Source organism: Netta rufina (genome assembly GCF_964035555.1).
Source record: "Netta rufina genome assembly, chromosome: 7".
Classification (NCBI taxonomy): domain Eukaryota; kingdom Metazoa; phylum Chordata; class Aves; order Anseriformes; family Anatidae; genus Netta; species Netta rufina.
The window spans coordinates 18,431,317-18,456,734 of NC_140130.1; the positions used below are offsets into that span (position 1 = coordinate 18,431,317).

Below are 25,418 nucleotides of genomic sequence, written 5' to 3' on the forward strand. Positions count from 1 at the left end.
GAGACTCATTGAAAGCCTGGTAGAAAGAGTAGAACTGCTATCTGGTTAGAACTCTGCTGATTGCATGAATTTAGAATCACAGCAGCAGTTCATCATTTAAAAAAATAAATATCACAACTAGAAAGTGCCACAGGATTTACAGGAATACAGCCAGGGAACCTGTTTAGATAGTTATTATATATTCTTCTGTTCCTAAACGGGCTGTTCACTGGGAGTGTGTTCATGAAGTGATTTTGAAGAGTAAATGAGCTGGTGACTTTAACCCGTCTACAAGGTACTGAAAAGATGCAACAGAACACTTTGAATAAACACTGCATAGAACTTAATGAACAGAACATGATTAGAATGATGGCAAGTTCACTGCTTATGCAATGGTACCTCCAAGAAAGAGCAAAGGATAAAGAAAATTGCTATTTACTGTTTTGAGCTTTGCTATCAAGTCTTACAATTATGTAGAATGACCAGTGCTGACATGTACCTTTGATCTTGGAGTAAAAAGGCTGTACTTGTATATTTCCTACTCTAAAATGTGCTGAAGGCTCAGCTCGCTAAAGTTGTTACATTAAACCAGGCCTTTATTAATAATGGGAAAAATTAAAGCTGAGTTAACTCAGGCAAAGACCCTGCACAGAGACAGTAACTCAGTTAATTCAGAAAGACTGAGGACATACTTCTTTTCATGGCTCAGACTGAAGTTGTATATGCAACACACACCTTAGCCTTTTGTTGTTGTATTTTTTGTTATTTTTTTGTTTGTTTGATTGGTTTTGGAAAGCTCTAAGCTACAGATCTGCTCCTTCTCCATGTATGCAGATCCTCATAATCAAAATGGAAGAAACATGAGTGATTTTATTTACTTGTGTCACAAGAACAGGAACTTGAATACTGTATTTATAATCTCAGGGAATATGATCTAGTCTGAAAAATCAAAATGCATTTCCTTCACAAAGTATAGAGGGAAGGTGTAACTGTGTACTGCAGATTTAAACAGTATATTACTAGTTAAAGCAACACACATCTTTAAGAGTAAGCTAGCATAGCAGCAGCTGTCAGCTTCCAAAGTTATCTCCCATCATTGACACCTACCTTCAGAGCTCCTACAGAATCTTGATTAAACAAAGCATGCTGCAAGTTAGGCTTAGCATGGTAGAAGCGCCTGTATTGGTCATTAAGCACATGATCAAGCAATGCAGTGTTGCTGTATTTTCGCAGCTTTCTTCTTTAAAAGCTCTCCAGTATGGTTTAAAGAAAAGAGCATTTTGTGCATGAAGCAATTTGCTATTGAACAGGTCATACCTGGGAACAGAGACACTGCACCTGCAGGAACTTTCTTTAAGGACTTTGTAGAGGATGCTGAAATCATAGGAAGTACAATACAAATGGATGTACTTGCTTTACAATGTCAAAGCCTTTAGAACTCTACCACAGAAATAGGAATCTGAGAAGTCTTCTGAGCTCCAGTTTTTGCTCAGTGGCCCAGAAGTCTTTAGACATTCTCCTTGAACCTCTTTCTTTTTGCAGATACATATAAGAACAGTCTAGCTTTCCGTGGTCCATTAAAACTTGCCTATGAAACCAAAGTTTACAAATATGGGGCACATCTACACACAGCAGTATTTACAAGGGTTGACATTCACATATTTGAAACCACTTCAACACAATGTGCCTAAACCAAAATGGCTTAGTCACCAAAGCCATATATGAAAATTCAACTAACACAATGCTTCAACAAAAGCCACTGCAGTACAGAATGCATCAGATTCCTGAAGAATCTGGCTATATAGCTAATGTGAAACTTAAACATTCATCAAGCTGTGAGGATCAATCTTGACCCCACTCAAACCCACCACCGGACACTGCAAAGTACTCTTCAGCAACAGGAACCCGTTGTATGCAGCTCTGCCAACACCAGCAAAGACCTCATTTTTAGCTCCAAGAGAACTGGTATGTGTAAACGATCACAGTGAACAAATGTGTAAAATTCAAAGAAAACATAGCTGTTCTCTATTAAGACTGGGGAAGAGAGCTGCCAACAATTGCTACTTCAGACTTCCCAGTTCAGAAAGAACAACACACTACCCGCTAGCTGTGATAAATCCCAGCATAGACAGGACTGCAGAGTTGGTTCTTACCTTCATTTATCATGACTTGTTCCTCTTGCTGTTTTGATTCTTCTCCTTGTGGTACCTCAGCAAAAAGATCACTCTAGTAATAGACAAAAATGAGTGGTGAATTTGTCTGTTATAGAAGACAGATGCCAACTTTTCCACACAGAATATCCCCTTCTGAGCCAAGACAGAGGTAACCACCACTCCCTTCCCAATGGTATGTCTGCACATACACACTTAAACCCAGCTACTCAAGAGTTAACCTGAGCACAGACATTCAGAAAGGTAGCTTTTTCTAAAGTTTAATTTACACTGCAATTCACTCTGATTATCAGTCTGTTTACCAAAGAGAAAGAATGAACTTTCATTTGCACCTCTTCAAGGGCTTACACTAATTAAACTACAGCTGTTTAGGTCCTGGTTACACTCCTCCAAGCTTTCCTATTAAGGCTTACACAGTAAGGTTTAAAGGAAGAATTCAGGTCAGGACACACATAAAAATACTCCTGAATTTCATGTGCATAAGATGAATGATTTATATTGTTGCCAATGAGTCTCCAAAACACTAATTTGGTGCAGATATATACATTATAGCTCAAGAACATTGCAAGACCCTCACATAAGAGTCTTTGAGGAGCAGCACACGTCACAGGTCACTCCCCTTCTCTTCACAACCCAGGGTAGCAAACTCTTACAGCACAAAGAACAGCAGCTAAACTGAAACAAACCCATTTTTAGTACATCCAAACCCAGAAGAAACCTGTGTCTGTCTTCTGGTTCAGTAAGGCCTCCTCCACTGTATAAGGTAAATGAAGATATGTTACCCTTCCTAGACGATCATTTTTCAGCTAACAGAAAAATACTATGTATATGTGGGCAGGCAACACTCAGAGACGTCTACTTGGCTGTCCTGTATCTAGCAGGATAAGGAAAACTGTCTTGATAATAAGTATGCAATAGAGTTTAATGATGGCTTCATCTGAATTTGCACTGACATAAAGCTGGCTAACAGTACCAGATTTTTTATTTTTATTTTTTAAAGCTGTTAGCTGCTACTTAAAAAGAAAGCCCGCTAGTCGTTTTTTTTTTGTTTGTTTGTTTGTTTTGGTTTTTTTCCTCCAAATAATGGCCACACCTGAGTGGAAAGCATTGCACAGAACTATCCTCTTCCCCTCACATAACACCCTTGACCAGTGCTTGTTGGATATATTCCAGCAGATTGACATGGTAAGCTTTAAGTCAGCTGTAGATGAGGTCTCCTCCCAAATTCAGTCCAATAGCCTCCTTGGCTCCAAGGAAAATATAACTTTTGTTCCTCTAGTTATAACTAGAAATATAACACCCTGCAAATGCAGTGATTTACCTGCCATTTTGGACAAAGCTGAAGTGTTAGTAGTATCAGCTGCATGATAGAATCAGATGCAATAATTTATTTTACACAGCTTTACGGTAAGATTCTTAAACCTTATTAATTTTAATATAAATCCTTTGTTTTAAGATGAACAAACCATATGGTGTTTGGTTTACTTCCACAGACAGAAGTGAGGTACTGAGCATACTCTGCTGGAATCAGAAGCACTCTAGTGTAATGTCAGGACAACATTTGAATTTCTATCAGCACCATTGCAGAAGGGAGGGCTTTGCGCCAAAGGGAACACAAGCATCTTACTTGTGTGGTTTTCTTTCTCCACTGGAACGATAACACTGTTCTATTATGCCTGAATGTTACCAAGCAACAAAATGTTGCTTCATCTCACTGCTGTCCAGAGATGGGGTTCTGAGGTTGTGTTTTTTTTTGTAAGACACACACACATTGCTATTCCTGTCCTCTCTTCCATTCTCACCTCATCATCATCAAAGAGACCTGTCCCACCACTGAAGAGTCCACCCCTAGAACCAAACGGTGTGAAGTCTTCATCGGTCAGCTTAGGAGGCTTGAAGATGTCGTCATCATCATCTAGAAAGCACAAGAACCAAGAGCTGTGACCTGATTTGAGGAAATGGGATAAAGGGACAGCCAAAACAAAAACTAGTATAATTCCAGCCCCTCCCTCTTATAAAGATGATACATACAGAGAAGATGCTGTAGATGGATCAGGTTGTACATGGTTACTCCACAATGTCCCATTTAAGAAACTCTCACTAGGCCTATTTCTGGCCCTGTTTTGCACATGCAGCACAACCTAGATTTGTGTACACACTCACCCTGAAGGATGTTCACTGATATCCCACCCAGTTTCTACTGCAGATACCACATTTTCTAAAGCAGTGTCTTACAACCCTGCCAATGACTGAAAAACAAGAGGAAATCCTACCATCTGATGGAACTCTAGCTTCCTTCTTCTCTTTTGCGGTTTTCCTTGTTTTAGTCTCTGGTGACAGGGCTTTAAGAAGAAAAGTTCAAATGAACGAAACATTACTTATAACCTGTGCTCAACCTATAGTAAAAAGAACCTTAAAAAGTAATATAATCAAACTGGATTATATGTCTTCACATATGTATAATCAACCCACTGAAGCAATTCTATAAGGTACAGATTCTAAAATACACACTTGAAATCATAATGGCATCGTTCTGGCAGACACTATAGGTTCAACAGGGTTGCCCACACACTGACTAGTGTCACCCAAGATGGCAGAGAGCAATGCAGCATTACAGATGGTACAGCTCCCACACGGGGCATACAGAACCTTTGAGCACCTCAAATGGCTCCAGACATATGTCATCCCATGATTCAGTTACAAATCCGTAAGTTTTATTCCCTCTCTCTCATCACTCAACAAGGTTATTTCAATAAACAGAAGACTTGCCTCTAACTCAATAAGAAGCTAATCTGATAGCTTTTAGTACTCCAGCATCCAAAATCCTAGGTAGACGGCTTGAACCAAGTAAGAACAAATACATATAGAGACCAAAAGACTGTAAGGACCATAGAGACCAAAAGACCATAGAGACTATAAACACAAAAAAACTACAGAGACCATAGAGACCATATACACCAAAAAAAGACTATAGAGACTATAGAAAACGAAAGACTATAGAGACCACAGAGACTATAGGGACTACGGAGACCAAGAGACCACAAAGAACACAGAGACCAAGAAACGGTAGAGACCATAGAGACCAAAAGACGGTAGAGACCACAGAGGCCAAAAAAAAGACCAAAGAAGAGACCAAAAAAAAGAGATCAAAAAAGAGACCAAATAAAGTCCACAGAGACCAAAAGACTGTAGAGAGTATAGAGACCAAAGACCACAGAGACTATAGAGACCAAGAGACCAGAGACTATAGAGACTATGGAGACCATAAAAATACCATAGAGATCACAGAGCAGAAAGACCACAGAGACCATAGAGGCCAAAAAAGCCCATAGAGACCAAAAGGAGACCAAAAGCCTATAGAGACCACAGAGACCAAAAAAAGGCCATAGATACCAAAAGAGTGTACAGACTACAGAGACTACAGAGACCAAAGACCACAGAGACTACACAGACCAAAAGACTATAGAGACTACAGAGAACAAAAAACTGTAGACTATAGAGACCACAGAGACCAAAAAAATACCATAGAGATCAGAGGCCAAAAGGAGACCATACAGAGACCAAAAAAACACTAGAGAGACCACAGAGACCGAAAAAAGGCCAGAGACCATAAGACTGTACAGACTACAGAGACCATAGAGACCAAGAGAGTATAGAGACTACACAGTCCAAAAGACTATAGAAACTACAGAGACCAAAAAACTGTAGAGACTATAAGGACCACAGAGACCAAAAGACTATAGAGAGTATAGAGATCAAAAGACTATAGAGACCACAGAGACTATTGATACCAAGAGACCAAAAGACTATTGAGACCAAGAGACCACAGCGACCACAGAAAGTATAGAGATCAAAAGACCATAGAGACTATAGAGACCAAAAAAAAGACCGCACAGAGACCGCACAAAGCACATGTGGTCAAACATGCAGTTTTACATACCAGTGGAGAATCAGATTAGAGAGAAAACCTGTACTATAATATATGCACCTGGGGAGTGACCTTTCTCACCTGAAAGCAGTAAGTTTACCACTATAACTCTCAGTAGGTTTGTGTTCATTCCTATAAGTAATGACCAAAATGTTTCTCAGAGCACAAAACCATTATAATAGTGTCTTTAATTCCTCCTGTCAGGCTTTCACCCAATATATGCTCAAAAATAGATCTGTGTAATTTCAAATATTGTTACACAAAGTCCAACACTCTCAGGAGCATCCCACTATTTCACAATCACGTATCAAAGCTTAAGAGTTAACTTACACGAACGGTCTTCATCCTCTTTGACCAGTACTTCTCCTTTGATTCGGGCTGCAAGCTCATCGGCAAATGATGTCGGTCTTTTCTTTTTCTGAGGAGTATGGAAAATAATAGCATATTCCTTATACGCAGTCCCATTACCAGTTTGATGCAATTGCAATTGTAAGTATTGTATTCTACAGCCTCAATTGTACAATTTCCTACCCACAATTTGATTGAAGCACTCATAAGAGGCAATGCAGCTTTCTATTAAGAAAGTGATTAGGAGATTATGTGTGAATCAAGGAAAAGCCATTTCTAGTCCTTTATGATAATAGTTTTTAATATCACCTCATTTTGGGAACATGACCAGCAAGAAGCATTTGCCACACCCAAATGCAACAATTTCTTAATGACATTTAGAGACAGCTGTGATGCCCATTTAGGGTTCAAGAAGCAAAACTGGAACAATCACGTTGAAAGACCATACAGGATTCTTACAGGCCCTCTCTATAGGATCCCATCTCAAGAGTTACTGTTATAATCACACCTTTCAGATTTTTCATGATAGAAGTAAAAAAAATCTATTCCCACAAAGAGGCAACATTTACTTACAGTCCTTGTATGTACCTCTTATGTACATACATGAAGTATGTACATTAAGTATGCTTACCTCTATGTCTCCATCCTCATCTTCCTCTTTTTCAGAGTCAAAGAGATCACCACCATCATAATCATCTTCATCACTCATCTGTGCCGTCCTCTAAGAAAAAAAAATAAATACTCTGTTGTGTTCTCCTGAAGTTGGCATACAAAAGCATAAGCAAAAAAAAATAAATTAAAAATCCACCTGCTTCGATAAAATATTCAAAGCAAATTTACTGAAAGGATGGAAACATTCAGCCAGTTTGAGGTACCACACAACTTTTTAGAGGTTAAGAACACAGTGCCTCTAGCTGTAAGTAACTTAATGTATTCTCTAGTACACTAGCTCTTTGGTGCATCACCAAACATTTCTCAATCAGGATCAACTGAGGACAATAAGGCTGTCCTCACAAGGAGCGTACTGCTACCGTACACAAGCCTGAACTGCTTTGTTTGCCCAGTTTCCCTTAGTTTACTAACTGCTCTCCACCAAAGACCTAGTAATTACGCCTTTTATCTGGAACACTGAGATTAACCAGTACAAAATTTTGCCATTTTGAGCTATTCCAAACGTAGATAGCAGTATCTTAAATATAGTACTAAGTTACTAAGTACTTAAAAACACATCAGGCATACAAAGTTACCCTATGAAGACCAATACAACTTCATGTAACTAACATCTGAGTACTTTTGTAACATTGCTTTAACAATTTTAAAAAAGGGTTAGTTTTTGAAACACTGTTCTTTTGACTGTCATCTTCTCAGCAGGTGGGTCCCCAGTATAAGTCTCTTTTTCACTGATCCGTTTAACATGGATAAGATTCCTTCCCCTAGCACCAACAGTTGAAGTCAGGCTTGAATTTCTAAACCTAAACATTTATTTTTCTCTTTTCATTTGTTACCCAAATAGTCACACTTTCCAAATGCTTCATACTGTTCTTATCTTTCATTTCATGTCATACCCAGACTGCATTGTTCCTTACTACTTGCTTTGCAAGTTCAGAACTTTAATTAGACATAATAATCCCTCAGAAACCTAGTTTTCCTAGGGTTGATTCTTTCACCTCTCTTGGAACCAAAGTTATTGCTGAGGAAAACACACATCAGGCAATGCTATTGCACACATGCTTTTCATCTAATGATGGCTTGCAAGCATGTCTTTAACCCCAGTACAGGTTCAACTGCACAATATAGTGCCACCTAGTCAGGACAACCTACCCATACAAAGTTATACAAACCAGGCTTAACCAAGCCTTTTAATAGTTAACTGTCTAGAGCTCTGATCTCTTTATTACATTCTCAGTCTGTCTCAAGCAGTGAGTCTTTCAGGTGGTACCAAGGTGTATAACCATACCGTCTTTTGGTCATCTTCACTAGGGTTTCCAAATTCATCATCTGATTCCTGGAACATAAGAGACCAAAGACAAGCATCACACATTGCTTCATTCAGTGGCTAAGGGATAGGGCTCAGAAACTTTGGACTTGCTTAGGTTTAGGAATTCACATCTCCTCACTGCAAACACATGATTGTTTGCCCACCACTGACCACCTTCATGAAAGGAGCTCAGTAAAGCATCACTGAGTTAGCAAAGAGAGCAAGCTCCATTTCAGTAACCCAAAAGGGATTAAACTTTAGTTGAACAAAGATACCAAAAGCAAATTCCTGAGGAAAAAGGGAGTGCTTCTACACCACAGGCATAAACCAGAAACATTCCAGCTAAGGCAGACAAAATATCAGAATTTGTTATTCCAATGCAGTGGATTCATAAGGCAAAGCCTGGAGGTGCATTACTGAAACCTGTTTAAATATATTCCTGATAGTTTCCATTCCATTCTTTGTCACTGTAACTTACAACAAATTTGCCCTCCATCAATTCAATTGTTCATTGCAAAAGCTTCAAGCTGAGTTTGCTCCACAACGTGAAACTAAACTGGAATAAAAAATTTCAGTCTGAAATATTCTACTATAACAGCAGTTAGAGCCAACACCATTTTACTGCTCTTCTGAAAGGCTGCAGAGGAAATTATTGTGTAAGAACAGTAACAGAAAAATACATTTACAACTGACACAGGGAGCATACCTTGCAATACTGTCTTGATACCACACACGGAAAACCAAGGTAGGTGATGGCCTCGCAGGCAAACAAGGACTCATGAATACCTATGCAAAGTAGCTAGTACTCTGTTGCTTACCTCTTCATCCTTTTCTTCGCTGTCAATCACACTTCCACGATCACTATCTACTGATCCTTCTATTTTAAATGAAAACAAAAAAGTTAAGATCAGACATGACATCTGCACACAGAGCTTCCTGGTCAGCAGACATACCTACTGCAACTTTAAAGGCTTTGCGATGAGAACTAAAAATCAGATTAAAAAGAGCGGTTTGAAAGTGCTTTGTAGTCTGCTGAAATTCTAGCATTTTGTGTTTCCAATACACAGAGCACAAGGTACTGATAACTCACATATTTGGAAAGGTGGTTGTTACAGCCTAGTGCATGTTTCGCCAGCTAACTGCAGTATGCATCTAAACGTGCAAAAACACTATGCAGCATAACAAAAGCTATTAAATTAAAACCAAAGACCAAAGTCTTAAATTAGGAGCTAGTTACTCCCATAGAAATAAAAGGTCATTCCAGCACATACCTTCACTAGTCAGATCTCCAAGACCAACATCATCTTGTTCCATGAACTGCTGAGAGCCAATCAAGTAAGGTAAAGGCCTGTCAATATAGAGATCCTAGAAAGAGACAACATGAAGTCTTTCTGATATCTAGGAACAGCTCTACATTGCTAATGAATCCTACAACCCTTATTTTAAGGCAAGGAAGATACAAACTAGATTCATGAGAATCCCACCAGACATACACTTCAAGTTAGGTGGGCCAACTGAGATTTATTCCTTTTAACGCTGTCAAAGAACATGGGCTACTTCTATTTGTATGGTCCCAGCACATTTTCTAGATGTCTTAACAACATAAAAATATCTTTTCAAATCCTACATCTAGGATTCTTCATTACTGGTACAGTAAAAAATGACTAGAAAGACACTGTTTGTACCTAAAAAGCATGACATTTAAAGGTGCCCTTCCACCCAGAACTCAGACTTTCATTTCCAAGTTCATCGCTGTTGAAATAATTCCATAAAGTGAGACATTCTTTAAAGATAAACCCAACTGCAAGACAAGCAGGCTACACAAGAAAATAGCTCAGCAAGGAGCATTTCTGCTTTAGATATAGTCACCAAATCCTCTTTTTAGATAAAAAATATCAATTTTATATCAACATAGTGACACTGCTTGCAGAAGTGAAGAGCAAGTCCAACAAAACCAAACACAAACGCAATGCTCCCAGCAAGAACAGGTCTCTCTACCTTTGGCTCAAGTATCAGTTCCACCCTTTCATTACTTTCTTCCTCTTCCGAGTCAGAGTTGCCTGCTTTGATGTCTAGCTGTTCAAAAGCACTGTCTAGAACTTGCAACCCATAATTCACCGCTTCTTGTATTTTGGGAATCAGATCAGCTTCTTTCTGTTCCCGTGTCCTTTCCTTTAACAACAAGAAAAAACACACTGTCATTGCATTTTATTCAAGACTCAATCTCACTGCAACACGTATGCAAAAATTTAACGTCAGATTAGTATGGAGAAAGCTTTTTCACTATATGAGAAAGACCTTCATGAGCTTCCCCCCCCCCCCTTAATTCACCTTTATCAACCTGGTGAATTGAGACATTCTAAAGACCCACACCAGCAAAGCACTATCCTATTTGGGCTTCCAGCTCATCAAGGGAACCTTTGTGGTATAACACACTAAGACTATAAGATATATAAAAAAGCTCTGAGTTTCTCTCCCTGGGAATTGTTGTTAGATTTTGCTTCCCTAGTTCACTACCTTTGAATCCAATACGGCCTGAGGCCTCAATTCTCTTGCTGAAGAAATATGCATAGCTGTTGAGATATCAACACAAGTCTTGTCTACTAGATTACAATATTGAGTTTGGGGGGGGCTCTAACAGGTTATCATAAGCTTCAATACTACTTTTCAATGTTATGCTTGAATGCCATAAGCTTATAAAGTAGAAAGACTTCAAGGAGAAAGGAAACACTTTGCTTTGTAAGCTCATAGAAGTAAATACTCATGGAATCTTAAGTTAACTACCTGCTCTGTTTTGTCTCCAACATCAGCTTTGGGAATAGGCTCTTCCACTTCTTCATCATAGACTCGCTAAAAATTCAAGCACAAATAACTCAAGAACAACGTACTGCTGCAAGGGCTAAATCATGAGCACTGCCAACAAAATAAAATACACTGTTAATATGTGATTAAACTATACATTAATTCATGAAATATTAAAAAAAGAAATAAACCATAGATGATGCCAGGCATCTTCATAGCTTCCTTCCTGCGTTGCAGTCATTATCAAGTTCCTATCATGCAGCCTCTCAAGCCAACTGAGGTGATTCAAGACTGCAAATGTCACTACAGTAGAAGAAGACAAGTTGAGCATTTAATCCCATTCACAGATTGACCTAAATATGTTTAAAAAAATACACACAACACTGTTTAACCCTCTATTATTAAGCTGTTCCAGAAGCCTTCAAAAATCAAGACTAAATTTATTTATGGTCAGTCAGGTTTGGTCACCCAGCAGCTTTTCTCCTTTTTTTGTATCTTTCTCCCGTTCTTACAGAGAAAGGTCACATCCTCCCTCAGCCTTCAGTTTGTTCTGATGATTCCTCCATCCAGCACTTTTGGCACTCTCTTGTAGGAACAGCTACAAGGAGACACAGCGAAATAAAGAGTACCCCTTGAATCTCTCAAGCACAGATGGAAGTTATCCTCTTGGAAGAGACAGATCTCTTTCTATTGCTAAATTGAGAACTAGAAGTGAGGACCCATTTCTGTGCACTTAAATTTGGGCACAAACATTTTGAAGCACCCAAGACTTAAGACATTTGGTACAAACTGTTCTCAGTGAAGTCATTACACCGAACAGCGAAGGTAGGCCAGAAAAGACACTGCTGTACTGAGAAAAAAAAAAAAAAAAAGGAAAAGAAAAGAAAAAAAGCCACCCACAACAGAAACCCAGATTTTCATTGCCTTGTCCTCTGCCAGCGTCTTTCCAATAATGGCATCGTGGCTTCAGAGGAGATACATGTGGCTTGCGAGGAATGCTGATCAAAACAAAATACTTGATAAAGGCCAGTGATAGGGAAAAAAACAAAACCCACAAATGTGTAAAACTATTAAAGCTCTACATCTTAATTACACACTAGCTTTTAGCAATACAGTATCACAAGGGGCTTTCACATCTTTCTTGTAACCCTTCCAAAATAGCAACAATCACAAAATGGTACAATTCATTAACAGGCAGCTCTTCTTGACCAAATATTAATAGACAACCACCTGCAGACTAGCACCTTTAATTTTATGTTAAAAGCAGTTTGTGTAATAGCACTGAGCAAGCCTACAGCACTGTACAGCATTCTTTATACTTAGACAGACAACCGAGTGCAGCCAAGCGCTACATTCACGCTACCTGTAAAGATACACCAAGAAATGGAAAGGAAATCCCAGTCACCACATCACATGTAAACATGGCAAGTAATGCAGAAGAGGCAAAAGGGAATCCACACATCTTGGACTGTGCATCACTCACAAAGGAGTTGGGAGGCCTTTTAAAACAAAGTGTTTAGAGATGGAGTGGCTTATAAACCACCACTTGCCACAAAGTGCAAGCATTTTACCCGTTGCAGCGCGGGGACCCACCAGGGTTTGAAGCACAAGCTCGGCGCCACACACCACCATACTCACGTTCTCTATGAACTGGGTGTTTGACAGCATGAGAAAGTCGTTGAAGACATTGTGGAGGCGGCAGTCCGCGGCTTTTGTTTCACTGATCAGCCCGTCCACTTGCTTCTTGATCTCGTGCGTCCTGGAGATGGTTTGCTGCGAGAACTCTTGCAGGAAACGCAGCAGCTGCCGGGGACAGGGGAAGGCAGCGCTAGGGGCAGCTCCTTCTGCCCCCCAGCGCCACAGCCGGCTGCGATCGCGCCCTCACCGCCGCGCACACGCCTGGCCCCAGCCCCGGCCCCGACCCCCGGCCCCGGTGCTCACCCCGGCGTCCGAGGCCAAGGACCAGCTCTGGCTGCCCTTACGGATCTCCTCCAGCGACCAGGGCCGCTCCCACACCGCCGCCGGCTCCGCCGCGTCCCGCGCCCCGTTCATCATCTGCGGGAGAAGGGCCGTGAGCCGAGGGGCCGGGGGGCCGCGGCCGCCACCTCCAGCCTCCCCGCCGCTCACCCTGACCGCGGGCCGAGCCGGGCCGGGCCCCTCCCCGCAGTCAGCTGAGCGCGGTCATGTGAGGCCCGGCGGGGCCCGGAGCCTCCGCCACAACCGGGCGAGGCCTGCGTGAGGCCCGGCCGGGCCGGCAGGGGGCGCGGCGGCGCCGCGGGAGCGGGGCGCGGGGCAGGCGGCAGCAGGCGGGCCGCAGGCCTCGGGGCGTGTGGCTGAGGGGAAGGAGCCGCCCTCCTCAGTGCCAGCTCTGTAATATAAACACACCACCACTAGGCTGGCCCAAACCGTAGCACTTCAAGAATTTTAATACACGTAATAAAGCAGAAAATAAAATAATAAAAAAAAAAGTACAAGGAGACAAATGTTTGTTCGGGGTCGTTTCACAACAATGTCCTGAGCAAGGTTGTAAAAATGCTACACAGATGGGATTAATCTAAAATTATTCTCCAGGCTCTTGGTGTTTTGCTGCAGTTCCTTCCTCTGCAGCATTCCAAAAAGCAGCAAAGCCTTTAGTTAGATTCCATATTTATTGAAATGTGGGATTAAATCCAACACGTTCTTGGTTGTTAATGTGAAGTGTTTGTCTGCCTGGCACAGAACTGTGTGCGTTACAAAACGTGGGGTTTATACGCTCTCTGTGTCGTGATGCTGAAAAATGGGCATCTTACAATCAGGCAGCTTCAGGTCTGAGGACCTTGTGGATTAGGTTCCACTGGGAAAAAAGACAACAACATGGAAGCTAAATGTTCCTTAGGGAAAATTGTTTCTGAGACACGTACACCGATCTCTGAGCAGATGGGGCTACAAAGAGCACAATAAAAATCTGCCTTCTAGAAGGTCCAACCTAAACGTTATTGTCAGGCACCCAAAGAACATTTCAATCCCAAAATTCCTTTTGGAGAAGAATTTTGCCATATTCCTTGTAGAGGTTAAAGAGAAGATGACAACAAGAAAAATCACTCGCTGTTCTCCTCAGAACTTTACATATAAGTATACAATGTAAATGTACCAATAATCACATTTATCATCAGGGATTGATCTGCACGATAAGAAACTGACCATGTAAGACTGCACAGATCTGAGCTGCCTGATACCCATGCTTACAGGCATGCCTGAGCTCTGTGGCATAGCTTGCTATTTCTATGTGACGTTGAGATCTGTATCTGTGTACTTCAGATTCCCTAGGACCTTCCAGAGCAGGGCAGAGTGCTTCTGGAATTGGGCTGGGGGGCAAGCTCTTTCCTGCATGGTCACCAGGACAGAAGTTACAGCTCCTTGCCATTCTTGCAGTCCCACTGGTCTGTTTTGTGCGTTTGCAGTGGTGTGAGAAATGCCAGAGGTCTTCTGGTGGGGCTCTGAAAGGCTGCAGTGGAAGTGTCTAAGGTGGGGTCAAACACTCAGAATGTTACTGCAGTCCTTGTGAATTGCAAAGGTGGGCCAGAATACAGGGCACAAAAAGTTTGAAGAAAACATGTGCAAAACAGAGTTGAGAAACATAGCACACACTGCAACTGCTGCTCTCTTCTCCTGGACATCCTTCCAGTTTCTGGTGAAGAACTGGCACAGTATAACAGGTTGCTATATTTACGCAGACATGATGCAAGAGGAAACAAACTTTCACGGACCTCTTCCCGGTCCTATTTCACTCTGTTTTCTGTAGTGAAGCTCCATAGCAGAAAAAGTCACTGACCATCCAGAAACTGCTTGTTAGCCTTGTCTCTAAACGTTTACTATCCCAGACTGCTGCCAGCTCATGAATCTTCTGGTTGGTTCTAGTAAAACAACACTTAGGATTGGAGGCAATAGCAATGAAAGTTTGCTGTTCTGATCTAGAAGCTTGCTTACATACAGACTTGGCACCAGGAATATGAAATTACAGCTGGCTCTGGGGATTTCCCAAACTGAGCTGGAGACACAGATGTAAATATGTGTCTGGAGTTTGCCTCCTCAATATGATAATGAAATTAGCTGAGCTTAGACTGAGCAGTGGAGAGTTCATCCTGGCACACATTAGTATTCTGTGCTGTAGCAATCTGGACGCTTTTCTCCTGGCTTAGGTCCCTAAACTTCCTTCCTCTGGAAACTAAGGCATAGGCTGGGGAGAAAAAAGGGTGGGATAAGTATGAGAAATGGTTGGAGGTACTCAGACCAAAGAGCATAGTAAGACTCCTTAATCCACCAGTTTAAGTGTTGGTTATCCTAACCACAAAGCATGTTCTTTATGTTCACAAAGAAATATCTGCAAGCATCGGTACAAAAAGCAACTGCAACGCAAAGGAGAAAATACAGTATTTATACTCTTGCACAAGCTGACAACTCATTTTCAATAGCATACACAATGATTTCCACAGGCTCATGGAACTGCACAGGACTTTTTGCAGCTGCGGAAGGCTAAAGACAAGATGATGGAACCTTGAAAATCATTTGGAGGCCGGTGGCTTGCACTTGATATGTATGACCACAGTTATTGCTTCTGCGCAACTTCTACAGAGCTGAGGGCAAACATTTCCATTTGGAATGGATCCCGACTACTCTCAGAGCAAGTAATAGGTTGCTTTATCCAGAAAATATCCCAAAAGCAACATGGCCAGCTTTAAGGGAGATATTGTGTATGCTGTATTTATTTGCTTCTAGACCATAAGCAACTCTTTTAGGCACAGAATAATTTCTAAACCACATATGCTGACTATGAAATAAAAATATATATTCTGAGTTGGTACAGGACTATTAAAAGGATCGTCTGATTTTTTTTTTCTTTTATTTATTTTTAAACTCTTTGGATGAAGCATTTACTAAATTCATATTAATGTTTGCTCATGAAGAATTTACAGCTTATAGTAGACAAAGATTTAGGATCTTGATGTGAAATTTTATATCAATTTAAATATAATTCTCTCTTCTTGAGAATCCGAGGTAACTATATGCCATACAGCTAGCCTGGATTTTATTTTATTTTATTTTTTTTTTTAGGTAAAACCTTTGACATAAGTACTGCTTTATGTTGCCTTAAATTTGAAATGCTAACAAAAGCTTAAACAGACACAGCATTTGGTTAATCTCACAAATGTTTACAAAGAAAAAAAAAAAAAAAAAAAAAAAAGAATACCACAACCAGCTTTCCTAACACAAAGTAAATATGTTTTTTATACTTTTAGAACAGGATGCAAACAAAAGAAACAGTTCATTTACAATAAGAAGATAAGCTCCTTTATCATTCTAGGAAAAAAAAAAAACAACCCACAGTTCATGCATTGTTCTTTATTTTTCCTGCCACTCCTCATTCTTCTGCATATATTGTGTTGTGTAGGTTGGTACAGACATGGATTGAGATGCAGTAATTGCAGTTAAAAGCCCTGCAATTACTAGAACTTGGGGCTGGCTACTGAAGTCAGGGCTGGAGGATGCCTTGGTGCCTGGCGCACAGTGTAGAAAGGAGTGTCTATAGCTAGAAATAAGTACATGCACTGGACCTGCCTGAAGCCCCCTTCCGCCTCTCCTGGTTAATGCATGACAGACTACACCACTTGTGTATCAGAGAATTTATCTCAGGGAATCCAAAACCAGCTGACCTTTCCTTTAAAATAATTAATTATGACCCATGTGTCAGAAATTAGCAGACTGTGATTACCCATTACCTAAAAGACCTTGCTGCCAGATACTCTGTCAAACTAAATGGATTTTTCTTGATAAAATGAGTTGTCATACAAGCAGGAAAAACAAAACAACAACCAAAAGCCAAACCAAACCAAACCAAAACAAAACAAAACAACAGGGCTGATAAACTCATTTCAGGTAAATAGAAGTCCTAAAGAAGTAAAAAGAGAAGAACTGCTAGCCCTCTAAAAGAAATTGGGCTCAGACACACATGACTTTGCTGGCTCATCAATTATCTCATGTGGTTTTTGATCCTAAAAGTTCACCTCTCATGGTAAAACCGTGGTCTTAGAAGGATGACCATTACCCTGGAATTCCCTCGCAGTAGGGCAGGATTGCCTAGTGTGAGGAGGAAGGGGGAAGGTGAGTATTGGGCTCCATCTCTGGGGTCCAAAGTCCTCTATGGTCAGGTAGTAAGCTCTGAAACTTGTAACCTCTGACACGCTTAAGCAAGCCACCCCAAGTAATACATCAGGTCAATATTAGAATCAACAAATAATAATAATAAAAAAGCTCTTAAATCATAGTCTCATGGTAGTCCTGTTCATTCTTTATCAAAAAAATGGAAATATGAAACTCACATGAGTAGTAAAATATTTCTAACCTCCCAGTTTTGTAAATAGGTCAAGAAATCATACTTCCCATATCAGTTGATATATCATACCCGATAAAGCAACAAGGATGCAGGAAAACTGTGAGTTTATATTCCCACCTTATGACCCTGGTTTTGATCCAGCAAAGCCTTTACCAAGCATATGCTTGAGAACAAGGAGTGGCTTCACTGGAGACAATTAAATTACCCACATGTCTAAAGCCAGGGGCATATTGAAGTGCTTTGCTCGATTCAAGCCCTAAGATCTAATCTGAAGAATGCAGAAGTTAACAGGTGTTTTCCAGCCTTCTTCAGGGGACTTGGAACTTAGTTAAGCTAAAACTGCTATTTCCAATGTATGTAAACTTTAGTTCTGTGTATGACTTCTGTACAAATATTTGTCTGTATAGTATATATATCTTCGATAGAATCTGCAGTGAGCATTGCAAAATCCTTGCTCTCCCACCGAGGATTAGCCCCCAACAAGGACAGATGTCCTCTGGTTGGGCAGAAGCTGAAAGTGAAAGCTTTGATGATAGGAAGTAAGAACATGCAGCTTACATTTCAAAAGAAGGGAAGGTCAGTCATATTGCTTTTTAAGTGAATTTGGATACATCAAAAATATACATACTTAGATGAGAAGCTGAAAGCAGCTACAAAGGGAATAAAGCTACAGGATAGTTTAGAAGCATACCAAAGAATTCATGCTAGGTTCTGTATATGCATATTCATATAAGCAACACTGCTATTAAAGTATCATTAAAGGGCTTTTTAATTGCTGTTAATAGATTGCTGTTGCAGTGTATGCATCAGTCCTGGCACACAGGAATGGCACAACAGCAGCAAATCACCCTCTTTCCATCACCCCAAATCAGACTGGTAGGATTTCATACACCCCTGAAAGAAGGTGAATTCAGCTCCTTTGAACTGAATCCCTTCCACCTTGCTCTCCACTGTTGCTGCTGGCTTGTGTCTCTTGCTGTCTCTTGAGTCCCCTTGAGTGGGCTGGTTGCTCTGGGAGACCTTCTTGTCCAGCCTCAGTTTGCCCAGGCAAAGGCAAATGACGGTCTGAATACCTGCTGCTGGTCCACAACAGGCTGGATAAATACTGGGTCATACTGGGCTGCCTACTGGAAGGTCCCAGAGAAGTACTCGTAACATCTAGAAAAATAATACCAAGATAGCTGGGCAGGATGAGCTTTTCAGGTATTTCTCTAAGTGTCAACACTTCTGAGAAAGTGCTGAGACATGAGAAGCTGAAAGAGACCAGACATGTTTAGCAGCATTCAACTGGGAAGCTAAGAAAGGTCCAAGTAGCAGTTGTTATACCAGCAAAGCCTTACAAATGTTTCCTGATTTTTAGTAGTCTTGGGCCGACCTTCAAGGCAGTTTTGTCTCTCTTCTTCCTGTATGACAACTGGTGAAAAGCAAATTAGCACCGTATTACGGAAGCAATCATTCTTGCAAAAAGTGTGTTAAAATAATCTCACTAGAAATGTAGCAAGATCTAAGACTTGAGGAAGAGACTAGGGAAACAATTCTCTTAAAGCAAGATCCTGAAACGGGAGGTTCAAAGACACTCGGAGGAATGCCAGCCTACCAGCAGACAATGAGCAGCATGGCTGGCAGGGCTCCAACGTGTTTATCAAGAGCTCATTGACAGAAGAATAAGGTGTTCTGCCTAACAAGTGCCTTGAAAGCAAAAGCAGTCTTGCTTTGAGCTGTCTATGAAAAATCACAAAAGGACAGGCATAAAATTTCTTGTCAAGCCCAAGGTGACCTAGGGTTAGCAAAGCCTGAATGTGGTAGGTGAAGGTAGGAATAATGTAATGTAATCTGGTGCAAGCCATAGGTGGGTACACATGGTCAATAGTTCCTCTACACTTGTGTGATTCATCTATATCAAGTGATCTGGGTGAAAACAAATTCGTTTTTGGTAGAGTTTGCAAACAATGCTTAATGAGTCAAATACTGATTAAAGTTGTGCTGATGGTGAAATAAACTGTGCTTGCTTAATTAATGCTTTAGAGATTTTTTACAGTTTGTAGAAATGGGAATTTTGCATGAATATCAGTTGGTCTGAAAAGAGTTCAGGGATGGAAACCCAAAGTTTGGTACCTAGAAAAATATGGTGCTTAAGATAGCAGTGGTGATACAGCAAAGGCACTATGTCTTTCCTTAATATCTGGGGTTATTTTCACAGCACAGGCAAATTTCCATGTCTTTTTCTCTATTCAGTTTTAAGATGAGATACTGTCAAATTGGAAACTTCAGAAATGGGTTACAGGAATGAAAGGAAGTCAGGCCTGCACACCTGATGGCTAAAAACAGTGTACTCATCTGAGAGAAGTTATAAGCTGACTTGACAGCCTATAAGCACAGACAAGAGGAAGATTTTGATGATAAAAGACTATTACCAGGTATACAGGAAGTGAAGGATGAAAAATGAAAGTTATTCATTTTTTCTCAGCAACATAAACAGGATTTTCATGAAATGAAAGTTTTAAAACATGTAGTGATTATAGCAGAACAACAACAAAGAAGAGACAGGTGCGTAGTCTGTAAAACTGAATCCTTATGAACTTTTCGTGAATTATGTATTTTTTACTAAGTGATTATTAAACCCACACAGACTTCAACTTCAGCATTTACTCTAAGGGGATTGTGGAATTATGATGTGATGTACTACAATTTTGTTGTTGTTTTTCCTGCTGAATTCTTTGGAATGAACACATCCAAAAGCTAAATTAATTATTAATAGTACTCAGAAATACACAGTACGTGGAGGTATGTGAATGACAAATTCTCTTGCTACCACTCCAAAATATCTAAAACTCTGTGAATAGTTTAATAGACTCTTACAACAAATAAGCCCCAAATTGTTTAGCTTATAGTATAGCCAAATTTTATTTACTATTCCAAACTTTCTAAATGTAATCTTAAAACCATAGGCTAAATTCTTTTATCTGGTGATCACTCTCATGTGGGAATGAATTTTCTATTGCTTGCTATCATCCATAGCAAAGTATTTATTTTTAAAACATAGGTAGGCCACAGCTTATTATTTCTTTCTGAAAAGAGGTTGCAGGAGTAAGAGAAAGCAGAGTATTTGATTAGCACTCTAACATTTTTCACTTGTGAAAGCATTTTGCACATATGAAAGTGGTCACATACTCTTATCACAGTTACTCAAATCAAAGCCTGAACAGTCCCACAAGAACAGCAGGCGGCTTTTGATTTGTTAGAAAATACTTCTTTTAGTTAAGGAGAAAGAAATGTTGCAATTGATCCAGCTTTGATTAACATCTGAATGTTAAGAGGTTTTAATAGTGGTATTTCCAAGTACCTTTGGTTATCTTGCAGTACACACAGTAGCATTAAATATGCATATCCAACGATCTGGCAAGAGATCTCTAAGCTATTAATTCCTTGTTTTCTATTCTAAGCATGTTCCAGCCCCCTGATAGAAGAAATGATTGGTGTGCATTCCTCCCACTCCTGAAAATTACCTGGACTAACTGTACAGTTCTGCCTACAGCTTACCTAGCAATACTTGAATTTTATCAGAAGGACATTTTTTTCTAATCATAATGCTTCCGAGTAATACTTGATTCTGGGCTCAACTCTTTACTCAGGTCGGTGCTGTACAGAATCAAACTTTGCCAGCTGGCAAAATTTCAGTAATTTCTTCAGAAATTTCAACATAAGTGCATTTGAGTTGAGCAAGCTATTTTTCTAGACTTAAATTGCTCAACATAAATGCACCATAAAACATTTGCTTTCAGGTTCTACAACGAAGCACTTGCGGAGATCTTCTGTGGACGTGGAGCTCTTTGGGAGCCACACGTTACACAATGGTGAGTAAAGGCTTAGCTTTTTTTAAAAGGAAGGTACAGATCACTATATGTTTTAAAACTGCAAAAGAAGGATATTTGAAAGGTCCACCTAATTATGCCTATATCTACATCCCGATTAGATATGGATGTATTCCATTAAAAACTGACAGAAGATGCAAAGAAAGACACATTTATGAAGATTACTGTGAATTTGGGTTTTGCTTTGTAATGATTTGGAAAAAAAAAAAAAAAAACACACAAAAAACCAAACAACTACATATATCTCTCTGGGTATTTCTCCTGCTGTTATCCTTTTCTCAGAATTGTTTGTGATAATATTCAGAATTTTGTAAGGTATAGATATGAAATAAAGCATAAAGCATAGCCTCTTTACAAGAAAAATGTATAATACAGTGTACTCCTTCTGTTTTTCTCTTTTTTCTCTTATCAAGCAATGTCCTGTTTCAGCTTTTCAAGCCTCCAAATCTGTTTGCAGAATCTGAATCAACAGTTAGGTATTGCTAAATAGATAGACAAAGCCCTATGGCCCAGTTATCCTCTAATTTGTGCTCACCTAGTCCCCAAAACTACAGACATCAATTACTACCTCTGACGATAGTCTAGGGAATGGCATAAGTTTTAAAGAAGAGTTAGCAGTTTCTTTAATACATGTAGATTTGGAGATGAAGGAAGAAATTATCATCTACTTATTTCTCTGCTAAGCTTTTCTTAGGGCTTGTCTTGTCTGTAATCAGTTGGAAAAGATTTTGTTGGACAAGGTGATCTGGCACCTCATTTCACATTAATTCATCCAGTTGCAAAGGCCATTAAATCCAGTTCAGAAGATCTTGCTCTGCAAGATGTGACTGGTGGCATTCCCTTTTTAAGAGAGCAAACAAGCAAAAAGTATTCCCTGAGGTGCCTTGCTCTTGAAAACCCAGAACAACGCAACCCTTATGTTGAACTAGAAATCCTTGGCATTACTGTGACAGTAATAATGTCACCTATTTTTAAATAAAGGGTATTGTTTCTGGCACTGCTCATTGATATCTTCTGCGCTCAGCCTGATTATATGTGGGACCTTTACTGCTAGCTAACTGTTACTTAGCTGGTGTACCCGTTGGTTGTTTCAGAAAAAGGTCAGTTCAGAAGTGGTTAGACAACACACACTTCCCCTTCTCTTTCTGTTCTGATCCAATAGAGGGTCCAGAACTTTGCTCTTTAGACAGAGGAGTGTGCCCAGTTTCACCTAACTGACATTTCTTTGAATAGCAAGATAAGGACAGATGTTGGAGCAAACTAAAGACAAAACATTCACAGAACACAGCCCAGGACAGCAAATGACAAATTTTAGTCAGTACTATAAAGACATGAGTACAGCACTCAGACCTCTGGTAGAAGTAGCCTGTGCAGCTGCAAACTTCTGCATCAGTTCAGAGGAAGCACCACCACCAGCATGCTCTAGACAACTAATATAAAGCAGGCAGCTTTAGTTAAATTGTTTAGTTAATAATAATGTCTCCTTAATAATTATTATTATTTTCCCTTTAATTAAATTAAACTTACCTCAACTTGAGAGTTGTTCTTTACTTTACTTCTCCCCTTCCTCATCTAAGGAGGGGGAGTGAGAGAGCGGTTGTGGTGTTTAGCTGCCTAGCACGGTAAAACCACCACAAACGTACAACACAGGGATTCTGCCCCAAGGCACTAATTTGTGTCTCTTCCCTATCTGGCCACCTATTTCACAAAACTTACCAGAATCTAATCTTATAAGACCCCAAATTTTCCAAAATTTTGGTGAAATTGCTGTGCTCAGAAGTGATGCTGGGATGCTACATAGACAGTGATTTACAGGAGAAATAGCTAAATCTGACTCAAAGGCAATAAATAAAGCACTAATAAGAATCTGACAGGGCTTTTAAGTCTGCGCTACTATGGAAGCTTTTGGTGATTTATAGAGCTTGGACTTTGACAGGGAGCCATGCTACAGACACATTTATATTACACCATTTTGTCTCTTCCCACACAAGAAAAATGCAGTGAAGTATCTAGAGTTCCCTTTTCCAACATTTTCGTGTGCACATAAGGTTCTTTCTAGCTTTTGTTTCAGGTTCAGTGACTTAGCTTCTCAAAACAAAGATAATCAAAGTTGAATTAAATTCATGCCATGTGCTCCATGTCTCTTTTACAGAAAAGCTTTCTCGCGTTCCTTCTTGCAATGGGCATCATTGTGACACTTGGTGATGCATACTGCTTTACAAAAATAAACAAGCCAGGGGAGTCTGACAAAGGTAAGAACAGGGAAAGTGCTCTCACTTGATAGTTTTTTGTTGGCTCAGCTCTATATAGAACTGCTGGGAAGGGCCCAAAATATCGGGGAGGTGGAAGTTGTCAGAAAGACCTGAATAAGATGTTCCACCACTAAGGTTCCAAAACTAGGGAAAAATGGAATTTTCACCTGGACTGGGTATAGTTGCAGCAATACTACTGCTATTGGTGGTGGGTTGCTAGTGCTGTGCCAGCACACAGAGCTGCTGCTGGAGTTGAGAGCGTTTCTGATTGCAGTGTGGTTCTAGATGGCAAATCTGGCTGTTTGGTTGCTCACTTTCACCCCAGGTCTGTAACACTGAAACTGTCTCTAAGAAGAAGATACAAGTTCAGGCTCTCAAAATAGTCCAGGTAACAGCCAGGAGGACAAAATGACTTCTGTTTAATCATTATCAGGAAAAGCATTTTCAGAAAATATACAGGCATTTTTAAACCTTTCATCTTTAATGTGGAGGCTTAAAGAACATCTTTTGTTTTGTTCCTGTGTTATGCAGGCTGTGTCCTGGATGGAAAAGTGTACCCATTTGGACATATCTCAAGGACAGATGATTGCTTCCGATGCACCTGCACCCAAAGCCAAATATCTTGCTGCTCCCTGTAAGTCTGAACTCACTGGCAGCATCATTGCCCATAGGAAGACCACAGGTTTCCATCTGCTGGGAATAAATGAGGCTCTAAAGGCACAAGAGAGCCTTTCCTCACCTCTCACAGAGGGATAAAAGCCACATACGGCTTCAGATGACTTGACTCCTTGGCTGTGGTTACCTTAGTTCACTTTCTGCTGACTGGGGGTGGACACAGGCCCTTCCAGGCACATCCAGTTGGTGCTTGCCTTTAATGCTAAGCCACTTGTGAGCCCCTCTTACACTGTAGTTAAGTAGAAAGGAGTTCATTCCACAAGCTGCTTAAGTGCAGATCCTCTAGAGAAATCATGATGATCTGAATCCCTTTTCAGAGATGCTTTTCTTCACTGAACATGCAGACGTTAGAGTGGCATGGCTCTGCTCTGAAGTATCTCTTTCCAACATCCTCTTTTCCTCTTATCCCACCTTCTCAAAAAATACCAAAATGTCTAGATTATGATCATTGCCTTTTCTCAGGTGACACCCACTTTCAGGAAATGGAAACCACACTCTAAGCATACTGAAAATAATGAAAATTGATGGAAAAGAGATAAAACATGCTGAGACCATGCTTATCTCACATTGTAGAGTGCTGTGCTAAAAGAATTCCCATACTGGTACATCTACATGTCATTGCAGAAGGACATCTGCTGAGGTGCTGGAAGCTGTAGCTGTGGGTGCTCAAGCTAGCTAGGCTGGTCTAAGCCACAGTTTCAGAGATTTCTGACTCTGCACTAGTTCGGTACTTCAATATACAGTCACCAAAGCACTGAATTATTGAATCTTTTATTGCTTTCAGTCTAACTTTTTTTTCTTTTTTTTTCCTCCTTTTTTTTTTTTTTTTTCTTCTGTTTATCAATGGTAGCTTTCATACTCCTGTTGGTTATGACAAAGAAAAATGTAAAATTGTTTTCAACAAGAGAAGCTGCAACTATGATGTTGTGGAGAAGAATGACCCCTCCAAGGAGTGCTTTGTCCACAGTCGTGTGGGTTAACAATGCACCTGCTCCAAGCCTACAGACGCTTTGCCATCAAAGATGCTCAAAGACACGGAAGAT

General features: G+C 40.2%; 2 protein-coding genes across 3 annotated transcripts in view; one reads left to right on the top strand and one right to left on the bottom strand.

The window, feature by feature from the left end:
* Positions 1-13,356, bottom strand: part of LOC311211321 (WASH complex subunit 2-like) — a 34,700-nt gene extending 21,344 nt beyond the window's left edge. Inside the window, exons 1-14 of the mRNA XM_084289959.1 lie at positions 13,334-13,356; positions 13,148-13,261; positions 12,845-13,009; positions 11,189-11,254; positions 10,403-10,576; positions 9,676-9,769; positions 9,223-9,281; positions 8,384-8,431; positions 7,058-7,147; positions 6,409-6,496; positions 4,424-4,492; positions 3,953-4,065; positions 2,133-2,205; positions 1,297-1,353 (exon numbers count right to left, since the gene is read on the bottom strand). Coding sequence (XP_084146085.1) covers positions 1,297-1,353; positions 2,133-2,205; positions 3,953-4,065; positions 4,424-4,492; positions 6,409-6,496; positions 7,058-7,147; positions 8,384-8,431; positions 9,223-9,281; positions 9,676-9,769; positions 10,403-10,576; positions 11,189-11,254; positions 12,845-13,009; positions 13,148-13,261 — 1,210 coding nt within the window. The 5' untranslated portion in view covers positions 13,334-13,356. The remainder of the gene's footprint in view (positions 1-1,296; positions 1,354-2,132; positions 2,206-3,952; positions 4,066-4,423; positions 4,493-6,408; positions 6,497-7,057; positions 7,148-8,383; positions 8,432-9,222; positions 9,282-9,675; positions 9,770-10,402; positions 10,577-11,188; positions 11,255-12,844; positions 13,010-13,147; positions 13,262-13,333) is intronic.
* An 8,010-nt stretch (positions 13,357-21,366) lies between these two features.
* Positions 21,367-25,392, top strand: LOC311211635 (beta-microseminoprotein-like; the record flags this gene model as incomplete). 2 transcript variants are annotated; one of them, XM_084290504.1, is made up of 4 exons in its annotated part: positions 21,367-21,430; positions 23,601-23,700; positions 24,232-24,334; positions 25,226-25,392. In XM_084290504.1, 4 exons carry the CDS (start codon positions 21,428-21,430, stop codon positions 25,353-25,355), a joined length of 336 nt encoding a protein of 111 aa, XP_084146630.1. In that variant the 3' UTR covers positions 25,356-25,392. The 2 variants fall into 2 exon arrangements, with proteins under 2 accessions (XP_084146630.1, XP_084146629.1); XM_084290503.1 differs by lacking the exon at positions 21,367-21,430 and having other exon boundaries at positions 23,577-23,700.
* Between the last annotated feature and the right edge of the window lie 26 nt (positions 25,393-25,418).